At 50.3% G+C, this 12,538-nt stretch overlaps 2 protein-coding genes across 3 annotated transcripts in view; one reads left to right on the plus strand and one right to left on the minus strand.

The window, feature by feature from the left end:
- The window catches only part of USE1 (unconventional SNARE in the ER 1), a 190,183-nt gene that overhangs the window by 38,585 nt on the left and 139,060 nt on the right, over positions 1-12,538 (minus strand). The window lies entirely within an intron of this gene.
- Positions 6,749-10,441, plus strand: PEX11G (peroxisomal biogenesis factor 11 gamma). 2 transcript variants are annotated; one of them, XM_054291218.1, is made up of 5 exons: positions 6,749-6,814; positions 7,407-7,583; positions 7,734-7,912; positions 8,384-8,434; positions 9,274-10,441. In XM_054291218.1, the coding sequence occupies exons 1-5, from the start codon at positions 6,749-6,751 to the stop codon at positions 9,497-9,499; spliced, it is 699 nt and encodes a 232-aa protein (XP_054147193.1). In that variant the 3' UTR covers positions 9,500-10,441. The 2 variants fall into 2 exon arrangements, with proteins under 2 accessions (XP_054147193.1, XP_054147194.1); XM_054291219.1 differs by having other exon boundaries at positions 9,277-10,441.

Raw genomic sequence — 12,538 nt, forward strand, 5'->3', positions numbered from 1 at the left:
CGGCATAAATCCTACAGCCATCTCCACAAGAAACAGGGAAAGAGGGAGGAAAAGCAACAGAGGGATGGCTGTGACCCTGTTATTGGAGGGGAGGATAAAAGACGTGCATGTTCCTAAGAAAAGCCAGAGTTAATGAGTGGATGGACAGTGAGACATCCCATATCCCTCAGCTCTGGATCATTTCATGCCAAGCACACAAAGAATGGCTTGTGGCATGCCAGTGGCTTGTCCTCCTGCAGCAGATCTGAGCAACGTGCCAGCTGGGCACGCGGCCCCAGCATCAGGGACCCGAAAACAAACATTGGCTGAGGCACTAAGTGCTCTTTCCACACTTGTGAACAGACACTCGTGTTTGCTCTTCCCTGTGCAAACACAACAAAAGCCACAAATCCCTGGTGTTCCCCAGCCCTGGCTTTGCCATCGGCCTCCTGGAAACCAGCGGCAGAGAGAGAGCAACCCTCGGCCAAGGTGAGAAGAAGGGCAAGGAGCTCTGTGTGGGTCAGCAATACCCACAGGGCAGAGGAGCCTCTGAGGGGACACCTGCAGCCTGAGGGGTCCCAACCCAACACAGACACACCCAAGGGGGTTCCAATCCCATGCCCTGGCACCCAGACCCATGCAAGGGGGTTCTAATCCCCCACCTTGGCACACAGACCCGTCCAAATGGGTCCCAGTTCCACACCCTGGCACACAGACCCATCCATGCAGATCCCAACCCCATGTCCTGGCACACAGACCCATCCAAGAGGGTTCCAATCCCACACCCACCCACGGGGGTTCCAACGCCATGCCCTGGCACACAGACCCATCCAAGAGGGTTCCAATCCCATACCCTGGCACACAGACCCACCCAAGGAGATCCCAAACCCATACCCTGGCACACAGACCCATCCAAGAGGGTTCCAATCCCATGCCTTGGCACACAGACTCACCCAAAGGGGACTCAACCCCACAACTTGGCACACAGACCCACCCGAGGACATCCCAACTCTCCACCCTGGCACAGCCCCCCACCCCATGCCCTGGCCTTACCGTGGATGAGCTGCCGCTGGCGGTACAGGAAGGTCTGGCAGGCCGTGTAGTCGCGGTAGACGATGTTGAGGCCGATGCTGTGGCTCTCCAGCCAGTGCACGGTGGCCAGCCCGCGGGCACACACCTCCAGCGCCCGCACCCGCAGTGCCCCGCTCAGCTCCAGCTGCACCCGCCCGTGCAGCAGCTCCCCACCGCCATGGGCCCTGCCCTGCTCCAGCTGCACCTCCAGCCTCCTCACCCTCCCCAGCAGCTGCATCCCTGCTGCCCTCACTGCTCCAGGAGCTGCCCAGGGGAAGGAGGAACAGAAAAAGCTGCACCAAAATTCCTGAATTTATCACTGGGGGTTGGACTGAGCCCTTGTTTTGCAGCGGTGCTGCAGCGTTGGACTCGTGTCCTGTAGTGACGAGGGATGTGTTTTTAAAGGGAGAAAAAAACGGGCCTCCATCTTATCTCTGAGTCACAGACACCGGCGACGTGACACGGGGACGTGCTGGGAGGGGTGACATGCACAGCCAGCAAAGTTGTCCCAGGGGTGGCACAAGCGCCACCACTGTCTGTTTTTGAGGGTATATCTTGCCAGGCCCTGTCTCCACAGATGAGCTAAATTCCTTTAGGAAATCAAATTTTTGAGGGTATAACTTGCCAGGCCCTGTCCCCACAGATGAGCTGGGCCACCATTTGTGTTTGAGGGTATACTTTGCCAGGCCCTGTCCCCACAGATGAGCCAGGCCACCCTGTATTTTTGAAGGTATACCTTGCCAGGTTCTTTCTCCACAGATAAGCCAAATTCCTTTAGGAAATCAAATTTTTGAGAGTCTACCTTGCCAGGCCCTGTCCCCACAGATGAGCCAGGCCACCATCTATTTTTGAGGGTATACCTTGCCAGGCCCCATCTCCACAGATGAGCCAAATTCCTTTAGGAAATCAAATTTTTGAGGGTGTACCTTGCCAGGCCCTGTCCCCACAGATGAGCCGGGCGACCATCTATTTTTGAGGCTATACCTTGCCAGGTTCTGTCTCCACAGATGAGCTGGGCCACCATCTGTTTTTGAGGGTATACTTTGCCAGGCCCCGTCTCCACAGATGAGCCAGGCCACCATCTATTTTTGAGGGTATACCTTGCCAGGCTCTGTCTCCACAGATGAGCCAAATTCCTTCAGGAAATCAAATTTTTGAGGGTATACCTTGCCAGGCCCTGTCTCCACAGATAAGCCAAATTCCTTTAGGAAATCAAATTGGAAGTTTGCTAAAACAATCTGCGTGAGGTTTGTCATATGTAAGAATCTTAGTTTGATTACACCAAGAAGTCATATTGTTATAAAGTGGGTGATAAGGAGTAACATTTAAACGTTTTCTCCTAGGAAATGAAAAAAAATAACAGGTATCCATAGTTAATGAGCCTAGGATTTCTAGCTCTTGAAGGTCAAGTTTATTAACTTTAGAATTATCAATATAAGATCAGATTTATCAACTTTAGAATTACCAATATAATTTTGGTGTTTCTGGCTGGGAGTTGGGGATACACGATGATCATCATGTGCTGGCACATCTCACAGGCAATCAGAGAAAGCCTGCTTGGCCTTCCTGCTTCAGGCATTCCTGTGGCACTGCTGGGATGGGAGAGAAGCTTAGAAAGCTCCAAAACCAGCTTTGCTTTCTGTGCCTAGAAGTTGCACTAAAATCCACGTGCAAAAGAATGTGAATAATCACAGGGACTCCCAGCAACAGCTCTGCCAGCCAGCTGGTGCCTCCAAGGGTGATTCCAGCACTTCTCCCCGTGCCTGTTCCTGCAGCAGCACAGGTGGCAGTGCCACCTCAGGGTCACATCAAAGTAATGGGGCAGAGCTGGAGCAGATGCAAGTCCCTGTTACTCCACCAAGTGTTGCAACTGAGGTGTTTGGAGGTGTTTAGGGACAGATGGGAGTGCCTGTGTGCACTTGGAAGATGTGAGTGCACGGTTCCTTTGAAGCACGTGTGGAGCAGGGATTGTCTCATTCCTGAAAAATAAAGAGTCAAATCCATCCAGGAAAGCACGAGGCTCGTGGGCCCAGGCACTGCTCACACACAGAGTGAAGCAGTTGTGAAATTTTCCCCACCCTGTGCTCAGAGGTCCTGAGGAATCAAAGCCATGTGCATGGAAAGGCTGAGAAAAGCTTCTCAAGTTCAGCTGAGCCACCCTGCTCACTCAAACCCCAAGGGACAGGGCTGGCCAGCCCCCACTGATCCCTCTGGAACACACCTCGATCCCAAACAGAGTTAGTGCAAGCTCAGCACTCAGGAAATCCATGTGAGTGAGCAGCTCAACAAAAACACAGGGCTCACCTCTGGGAAAACAGCCTGCTCATCACAGCCCCGCTGTCCTACTGTTCACTGACCTTTGGCTGCAGGCCTTGACACCAAAATCCAAACAGAAAATAAGGGAATATCCCATCCCCCAGGCAGCCCTGGTGCTGCCTCTGGCTCTGTTTGATCTCACCACTTGCTCTGTTCCACCCCAGGCCTGCCCAGAGGCTCTCGGTGCCTCCTGCCATGCTGAGGGATGTGGCACCCACGCCTTTGGGCTAATCTCCTCGTGTTTATTCTTGCTGTCACAACACCTCCTTGTGTCCTCATTCAAGCTGAGAAATAGATGTTCCCTGTGACAACACAGAGCCGGGCCAAGAGCAGAGCTCAGGGATGGCTCTGAGAGCCCACGCCGTGTGGGCAGCTCAGAGTGCGTCAGCACGCGCTGGAGGAGGGAGGACATCACCTCATCACCTTCCTCTGGGGACAGGGCCCTTCCAGGGTCCCCGTGGGGACACAGCTCCCCTGGGAGTTTGCCTGTTGGGTTTCAGTGGGTTTGTGGGTTTGGGTGTGAACTCTCCTCTCTGCTCAGCCCCACAGAGGTTCTGTGCCCTCCTGGGCAGAGCATTTCACCTGAGGAGACAAACCAGCTCTCAGCTCGCTGGGATGGGGCTAAGAAAGGGGCAGGTGGCACCATGAGCCTGGCAGCCCCAAGATCTGAGTGTTGTCACCTACAGGGTCACCCCACCAGGGTAGCTGCAGTATCCTCTGTCTCAGGTACCTGGCACATGCTCAGCTTTCTCTGAGGTGTTTTCCCTGCCTGGACACCTCCAGCCATGACAATTTTCCTCCTCTGACCCTCTGTGAGGGACTTCAGTCCCCTTCTACCTCCCTCCAACACTCCCTGCCTTAGGAACTTGGTTGCCTGTCCTTCCTCTGCCTTCAAAATATTTCTCATCTATGACTGTGCTCCCACCTGAGGCTGGAGCAGACAGGGTTTGGTGCTCACTGGTCCATCTCAAACAGCTCAGGAGCACACTCCAAGGGGAATTAAAGGGAGGCTGGAGCTTTGCTGGGTATAAACTCACTTCTCCTGCGGTTAATCAAAGCCTGTTAAGGCTGGGCCTGCTGTGGCACTTCTTTGGGAAGTCCCTTTGCAGCATGGCTGGCGTGGTTCTGACAGAACTTTGATCTGCTGACAGATGGAATCAAAATAAAACTTAAATTGGAGGCAGCAAATGAGGAGGCAGCACCAGGAAAGCTCTGCAGTCACAGATACCTGTGTGCATTTCCCCTGGTGACAGGAAAAGGCCAGTTCTGCTGTCAGCACTTTGCTCAAAACCCTCACCCAAACAGAAAACAACTCTCAGGGTGAGGAGGCAAATGAAGAAATTCACATAGCAGTTATGGGAACATCACTCCATATGGTAGTTATGGAGCTGCTCCAGAAGTTGAGGGCCAAGGAAAAGACCAATTCAGCTGTGATCTGTTCCACATTTAGCAAATCAAATGGCTCAAACACAGAAACATGGCATGAAGGGACCTCTCTGTGAACTGCTGGACAAACAGGAGGCAGCGTCACAGGAGGATTTTCTTAATGCCTTCCATGACCAGCTCTAACCACATCCCTTCCTGAGGTTGCATAAGCCCAGCTTTTGATCAAAATCCTTTCCTTCCTCCCAAAAATAAATGTAAAACAACTTTTAAAAACAAATGCAGCGATGATGAAAGATCAAGACACTGATTCACGTCCCAGAAAGAAATAATTTTATTCATTTTACGTAAGGAAGCGGCAAAGGGATTGACAGCAGATTGCAGTGAGGTGAGTCACGAGACTGGGACAAAGATGTGGTGCATCAGGTGGGATAACTGCAGCATCTGAGGATACAGCAAGTGTAAAACAGCCAGAATCACTGAATATCCCAGGTGGGAAGGGACCTGTGACATTGTTCACAGGGGTTTTAGGATGAGGGAAGAGACAAGGATCTGACTCCATGTTTCAGAAGGCTTGATTTATTATTTTATGATATATATTATATTAAAACTATACTAAAAGAAGAAAGGATTTCATCAGAAGGCTAGCTAAGAATAGAAAAAGAAATAATGAATAACAAAGGCTTGTGTCTCAGACAGAGAGTCCAAGCCAGCTAAGCTGTGATTGGCCATTAATTAAAAACAACTCTATGAGACCAATCACAGATTCACCTGTTGCATTCCACATTGTTTACATTTTGTTCCTGAGGCCTCTCAGCTTCTCAAGAGGAAAAATTGTAAAGAAAAGATTTTTCAGAAAATATCACAGCTACAGGGACCCACGAGGATCTCAAGTCCAGCAGCAAAAGCTTGGCTGGGAGTGGCTCTGCTTAGTGCCATGATCCTGTCTTATGAAATCAAATTTATTTATTCAAAGGATGATCTACTCAAAATGTTCTTCCCCCTGAGGGTGCTGGGCACTGCCCAGGCTCCCCAGGGAATGGTGCCAAGGCTGCCAAATCTCCAGGAGCTCTCAGGGCTGCTCAGGGTGGGAGTATTGCAGTGGCTGTGCAGGGACAGGGGCTGCACTGATCATCCCTGTGGGATCCAGCTCTGGATGTTCTGATTCTGTGATACTCTGCTATAAAAAGGCAAAATATCCAGATAGTTCTTACAGCTTTAATTAGCAGCAGTGTGAGAATGACTCTGTGCCCAGCCTCTGGACACGCTGAAGCAGCTGTGTGAAAAAAAAGTTTTAAAAGTTTAATAGTAATAAAATGGTTATGAAAATAGTAATACAATTAGAGTAATAATAACTTGGACAATTTGGATTAGGACAATATGAGACAATAAATACAAAGAGTTACAGACAGTCCGGGTACCTTTTTCTGGACAGCACGAGCCCGAAAAAGGACACAGTTAACAGAAGATTAACCCTTAAAAACAACAGCCTGTTGCATATTCATACACTTCATACATGATGCACAAATTCCATTCAAACACAGGATTCTGTCTGGGCAGTGTCAACTTCTTCCTCTGAATCCCAACAGTGCCTTTGAGGCAGGAAGAAGTTCCTTTCTTCCGATAATGGGGCAATAAATTCTTTTTCTCTGAAAGATTCAGGTGTGCTGTGGCTGCTTTCTTGCTGCGAGTCCTCTCTTTAGAAAAAGTATCCTACATAGCACAGCTTCTATTTTAACATTTTTTATAACCTAAAACTATATTTAACACAGTACTTAAGAGAATTAATACAGCATCACTTTCTATCACAACACATATAATATTCATTTGAATATTTGCATAAAGCCAATCATAAAATTCGCATTTTTTCCAGGCACCATTCCCGGGCAGGGCCCGGCTGGGCCGCGGGGCAGCCAGGCCGCGTTGCCATGGCGACAGCTCCGCCTCCTTCCCAGCGTGCCCCGCGCCCGCACGTGACTTCACACCCGGAAGTGTTGCCATGGCGGCGGGCGCGCTCTGGGGGCTCGTGGCTGCACTGGAGACGCACCGGGGCCGCGACCGGGCGGTGAGTGAGGGGATGGGGGGTCTGAACCCCCGGTACCGGGCAGTGAGTGAGGGGAGAGGGGGGTTCTGAACCCCCGGTACCGGGCGGTGAGTGAGGGGAGGGGGGGTCTGAACCCCCGGTACCGGGCAGTGAATGAGGGGAGAGGGGGGTTCTGAACCCCCGGTACCGGGCAGTGAGTGAGGAGAGGGGAGTTCTGAACCCCCGGTACCGGGCAGTGAGTGAGGAGGGGGCTCTGAGGCCGCCGGTACCGGGACTGTAGCGACCCACCTTTAACGGGAATGAAGCAGCTGAGGGGTTCCTAAGTGCTGGTGATGGAAAGGAACGACAAAAGGCGGAGGGGGCACAAACAATCCTGAGTTTTACCGGTAAATGACGGGATGGAAACGGGAATGGGAGTCCCGGAGCACAGGGGGAGGGGAAGGGAAGGGAAGGGAAGGGAAGGAAAAAGGGAAAGGAAAAGGAAGGAAAAAGGGAAAGGAAGGAAAAGAAAAGGAAAAGGGGAAGGGGAGGAAAAGGAAAAAGAAAAGATGGATGGATAGATAGACAGATAAGCAGCCCCGGTTCCAGCCGCACCCTCCCGTGCCATCCCCAGGTCCGGGCTCTGTCCTACGGCTGCCAGCTGGCGGGGGCAGCGCTGCCCGGACCCGGGGGGCTGCCCGGGGGGCTCCTGGCCGCCTCTGCCCAGCTCAGCTCCTGCCGCACCGCCCTGCGCCTCTTCGACGACCTGGCCATGCTCCGGCACAGCTGCAGCTACGGGCTGGGCCCCGAGGTGAGAGCGGCCCCGGTGCCCCGGGCCGGGCCCCGAGGTGAGAGCGGCCCCGGTGCCCCGGGCCGGGCCCCGAGGTGAGAGCGGCCCCGGTGCTCCCGGGCGGCTCCCGGTGCCCCCGTGCCCCATGTGCCGCTCTGTGCCCTCCCTCAGGGTGAGGACGCGCTGGTCCGAGGGCTCTCGGTGCTCTCCAACGTGGCCAACCAGCTGTACTACCCCTGCGAGCACCTGGCCTGGGCCGCCGATGTCGGCATCGTCAGAGCCGCCTCCCAGCGCTGGTGGGCACGGAGCACGGCGCTGTGGGGCTGTGCCCTGCTCTTGGGCATCCTGCGGTACGGGATGGGCACCGGGGGGTGATCCTGGGCATCCTGGGGGCTGTGCCCTGCTTCTGGGCATTCCCGGGGGGCTGTGCCCTGCTCCTGGGCATCCTGCGGTATGGGACGGGCACCGGGGGGTGATCCTGCCCTACTCCTGGGCATCCTGGGATGGGCACTGTGGGGCTGTGCCCTGCTCCTGGGCATCCTGGGATGGGCACTGTGGGGCTGTGCCCTACTCCTGGGCATCCTGGGATGGGCACTGGGGGCTGATCCTGCCCTGCTCCTGGGCATCCTGTGGTACAACATGGGCACTGGGGGCTGTGCCCTGCTCCTGGCATCCTGCGGTACGGGATGGGCACCAGGGTGATCCTGCCCTGGCAAAGCTGAGGGAGGTGCTCTTCTTCCTCGCTGGAGTTGGTAGTGAAAGAGGGAAATAAAACTTCCTCCTGCTTGTTGCTGTAGGAGAAATAATTCTGTGCTTTTCAGATCCCTGAGAATCCTGTTCCAGTTAAGAAGAAAGCTGAGCCAGCACAAGTGGTAGGATTTCCCTCTGTGGTTGTAGAGCTGATCAGGCAATCCCAGAGTGGTTTGGGTTGGGAGGGACCTTAAAGCCCATCCCACTCCCTTTCACCTTCCACCATCCCAGGCTGCTCCAAGCCCTGTCCAGCCTGGCCTTGGGCACTGCCAGGGATCCAGGGGCAGCCACAGCTGCTCTGGGAATTCTATCCCAGCCCCTCCCCACCCTCACAAGAACAATTCCTGCCCAATATCCCATCCATCTCTTCCCCTCTGGCAGTGGAAGCCATTTTCTGTGTCCTTTCCCAAAGTCCCTTTCCATCCTTCCTGTCAGTTCTCATCTGTGGCCATCACAGCTCTGAGGACATGCTGGATTAATGTGGGAAATGGATTTGGAGGGAATTCTCAAAGTTTGACAGAGGCTCACACAGTGTCAAACCTTGAAATAAGAAATGCTGGCTTAGAAATGCCAGGGAATAGCACAGACATTGCTGAGAGAGAAATGGAACTGGAAAGTTTCAAAGGATGGTTTTGTAAATAATACTGGACACTTTGGATAAATAGAACTATGAAAGATTCCTTGTAGTGGGACCCATGAGGGGTAATTTTGGGTGATTGGCTTTAAGGCATTTACAGCATGGTGTGACTAAAGCTGATAGGCCAATAAACGTTTATATTGTAATTAGGAAATAGTTAACTTCTCACGGTGATGGTGTGAACTATAACATCTGTATTGTCTCACCCTTCACATGAGACTGAAAATGGACTAAAAGTTGTTAAAACACCTCTCAGTTACCCCATCTCTGGGTCAGAAAAGGTTTAATGTGACAGACTGTCACTCACATCACCTTTTCTTCCAGCAGCCCTTCACCTCAGAGGCAGCAGAAGCTGAGAGCCCAGGTGAAGGCTGAACTTCTGAGCATCCTCATGGACACAGCAGATCTCTGCAATGCCATCCACTGGCTGCCTCCAGGGTTCCTCTGGGCAGGAAGGTTCCCCCCATGGCTGGTTGGACTCCTGGGCACCATCTCCTCCCTGATTGGAATCTACCAGGCATCAAGAGGAGCAAATTCTGAAGCTGCTTAAGCCAGAACTGAGCATCACAAGCTCAGTTTTCACATGGTAAAAGTGCCTTTGGTGAAGCAGGGTGTAGTTTAACTTTCCTGGGTTGATGATTGTCCTTCCAGATATCCCATAATTGGGATGGAATCCAGATGCCTGTTGCAGAGGAGATTTTTTGCAGCTGATAATTCTTATCATTCTTTGTCAGAGAAATAATTCAGGTGAATCCTCTGACAATCAACAGTGGGTAAAACTGAGGGGGAAAGTTGCTTCCATGTGTCCCAAAAGATAAATGCAACCTGCCAGTGTTGTTTGCCACTTAAAGGAGCAGAGTGGCCACAGTTCTGTCACAGAGAACTGGTAAGGGAAGAATCCTGGGAGCTCCCACCCTGAGCCAGGATGGGACCCCTGTGCTGGGAATTCTCCAGGTATTGGGGTTAGGGCTCAGACAGGAGCCAGCAGGGTGGTGTTTGTGTTTCCTCAGAGGTGAGAGGGGCAGGAATTGCTGCTGGAAGCAGCGTGGATCTTCCTAACCTGCCCTGCCCGTTGGAGGAGAAATGTTGGGAGTGGAGATTCCCCAATTCCCATTCCAGCTGTGCCTTTGTGCGGTGCCACCGGGTGGAGCTCTTCCACCAGGCTCCGGCAGCCTCCAACAGACCTGTTTTCAGAAATTTCCTGCTTTTTTTTTTTTTTTTTTTTTCTTTTTAATAAATCACCTTTCAAAGGAGCAATCAAACCAGCGCCGAGCTGGGGTTTGCAGTTCCAGTTCTGGGCGTTGCCAATAATAAACGACACAAATGCTTCAAAGGTGGCCCTGAGTGATCATTCCTCCTGATAACAGGGAGAAGTTCTTTATCTTTGCTTCTGGAAAGCTCCAGAGCATTAGTGCTGTGTGAGCCGCAGCTCCACATGTGCCACCAGCCTTCCTCCTTGTGAAAAACGCCAATCAGTTGTTTTTTAAAATTTTAAGAGTTTAATAGTAATAAAATGGTTATAAAAATAGGAATGCAATTAGAGTAATAATAATTTAGACAATTTGGATTGGGACAATATGAGATAATAAATACAAAGAGTTATGGATGGTCCAGGTACCTTTTTCTGGGCAGCGCGAGCCCGAAAAAGGACACAGTTAACAGAGGATTAACCCTTAAAAACAACAGCCTGTTGCATATTCATACACCTCATACATTATGCATAAATTCCATTCAAACACAGGATTCTGTCTGGGCAGTGTCAACTTCTTCCTCCTAACAGCACCTTCGAGGCAGGAAGAAGTTAATTTCTTCTGATAATGGGGCAATAAATTCTCTTTCTCTGAAAGATTCAGGTGTCCTGTGGCTGCTATCTTGCTGCAAATCCTTTCTTTAAAAAAGTATCCCACATAGCATCCTTTCTATTTTAGCATTTTGTTATAACCTAAAACTGTATTTACCACACTACTTAAGAGAATTAATACAGCACTACTTTCTAACACAACACATACAATATTCATTTGAATATTTGCCAAAAGCCAATCACAAAATACACGCATTTTTCACACTCCTGCTGCAGTAATTCCCAGTGCCTGCCTGCCTGCCATGGAAATGCATCCTTTGAAAAGAGTTGTGCTTGCTCTGGTGTCTCTGCCCCCAGCACAGCACATGCTGCACTTCCAGGAGCTGTGACCTTGCTGTGTGGGGCTGCTTTTGGCCTGGGCACGGGGAGCTGTGTCCTGCCTGTGTTCAAAGAGCACAGGGAGCCCTGCAAACTCTTTATCCTTTGCCCTTGGTGTTTATCTGGACCTTCACCCTGCAGTGTCCCTGAGGATGTGGCTGTGCTGGGCATTTGGTGCCACACTGGCAGGATTTGGTGCAGCTCAGGGCTTACCTGGGGTTTGTTTATTCTTGTTTATTCTCTCTTTTTCTCAGTCCTGTGTCTGAACAGGGGGATCCCTCCTGCTCCTGTCACCCACTGTGGTGGCTCCTGCTGCAGTTTAGTGGTTTTTAATAATAAATCAGATTTCTTTTGGTGTTCTTAACCCCATTGATCATTCCTCCAGGATTCACTGGACTGCTCAGCACAGGACAATACTATTAGGTAGCCATATAATATTAATACTAATGCTATACAGGACAATTGTAGCTCTGTCAATTTTAAGAAAACAAGACAAGAAATCCTGCATAACCTCTGATGCCAAATTAATTTATTTGTTTGTTTATTCTTGTTTATTCTCTCCTTTTCTCAGTCCTGTGCCTGAAAAGGGGGAGCACCCAAGGCCTCTGGCTATTGCCTGGTTCTGTCACTTATTGTGGTGGCTCCTGCTGCAGTTTAGTGGTTTTTAATAATAAATCAGATTTCTTTTGGTGTTCTTAACCCCATTGATCGTTCCTCCAGGACTCACTGGACTGCTCAGCACAGGACAATACTATTAGGTATCCATATAATATTAATACTAATGCTATACAGGACAATTGTAGCTCTGCCAATTTTAAGAAAACAAGACAAGAAATCCTGCATAACCTCTGATGCCAAATTAATAAACATCTTAACCATGCATTAATTTTAATGTAGAGAAAAGAAATTGTAAACTGCTCCAAGTGCAGTCTGCAGTGCATTTCCAGTGCATTTGCTTCATCCATTCCTCAACAAATGACCTTAATTTACAGCTGGAACATGCAGAGATAAATCAAAATTGGGTGATTCAGAATTTCTGGGATTTGTATTTTTTTCTTGAGGTTGTTTTGATCCCTGCTGACACACAGTGTTTAAACACCTGTGGTGGCTGCTGCCTCTCCAGGGCAGCACTCACTCATTTTTAGCACAAGGACTTGTGCAGGCAGACCCGATCCTCTCAAAACTTGGTGATTTTCTTCTCTTTTCTGGGGTGGCTGGTGAAAAATGCATATATTTTATGATTGGCTTTTTGTAAACATTAAAATGAATATTGTATGTGTTGTGTTAGAAAGTAATGCTGTATTAATTCTCTTAAGTAGTGTGGTAAATATCGTTTTAGGCTTTAACAAAATGTTAAAATAAAAACTTTGCTGTGTAAGATACTTTTATTAAAGAAAGGACTCGCAGTGA

This window comes from Melozone crissalis, unplaced genomic scaffold (assembly GCF_028551555.1).
Source record: "Melozone crissalis strain CALT ecotype California unplaced genomic scaffold, PUWL_Pcris_2 ptg000088l_1, whole genome shotgun sequence".
In the NCBI taxonomy this organism is placed as follows: domain Eukaryota; kingdom Metazoa; phylum Chordata; class Aves; order Passeriformes; family Passerellidae; genus Melozone; species Melozone crissalis.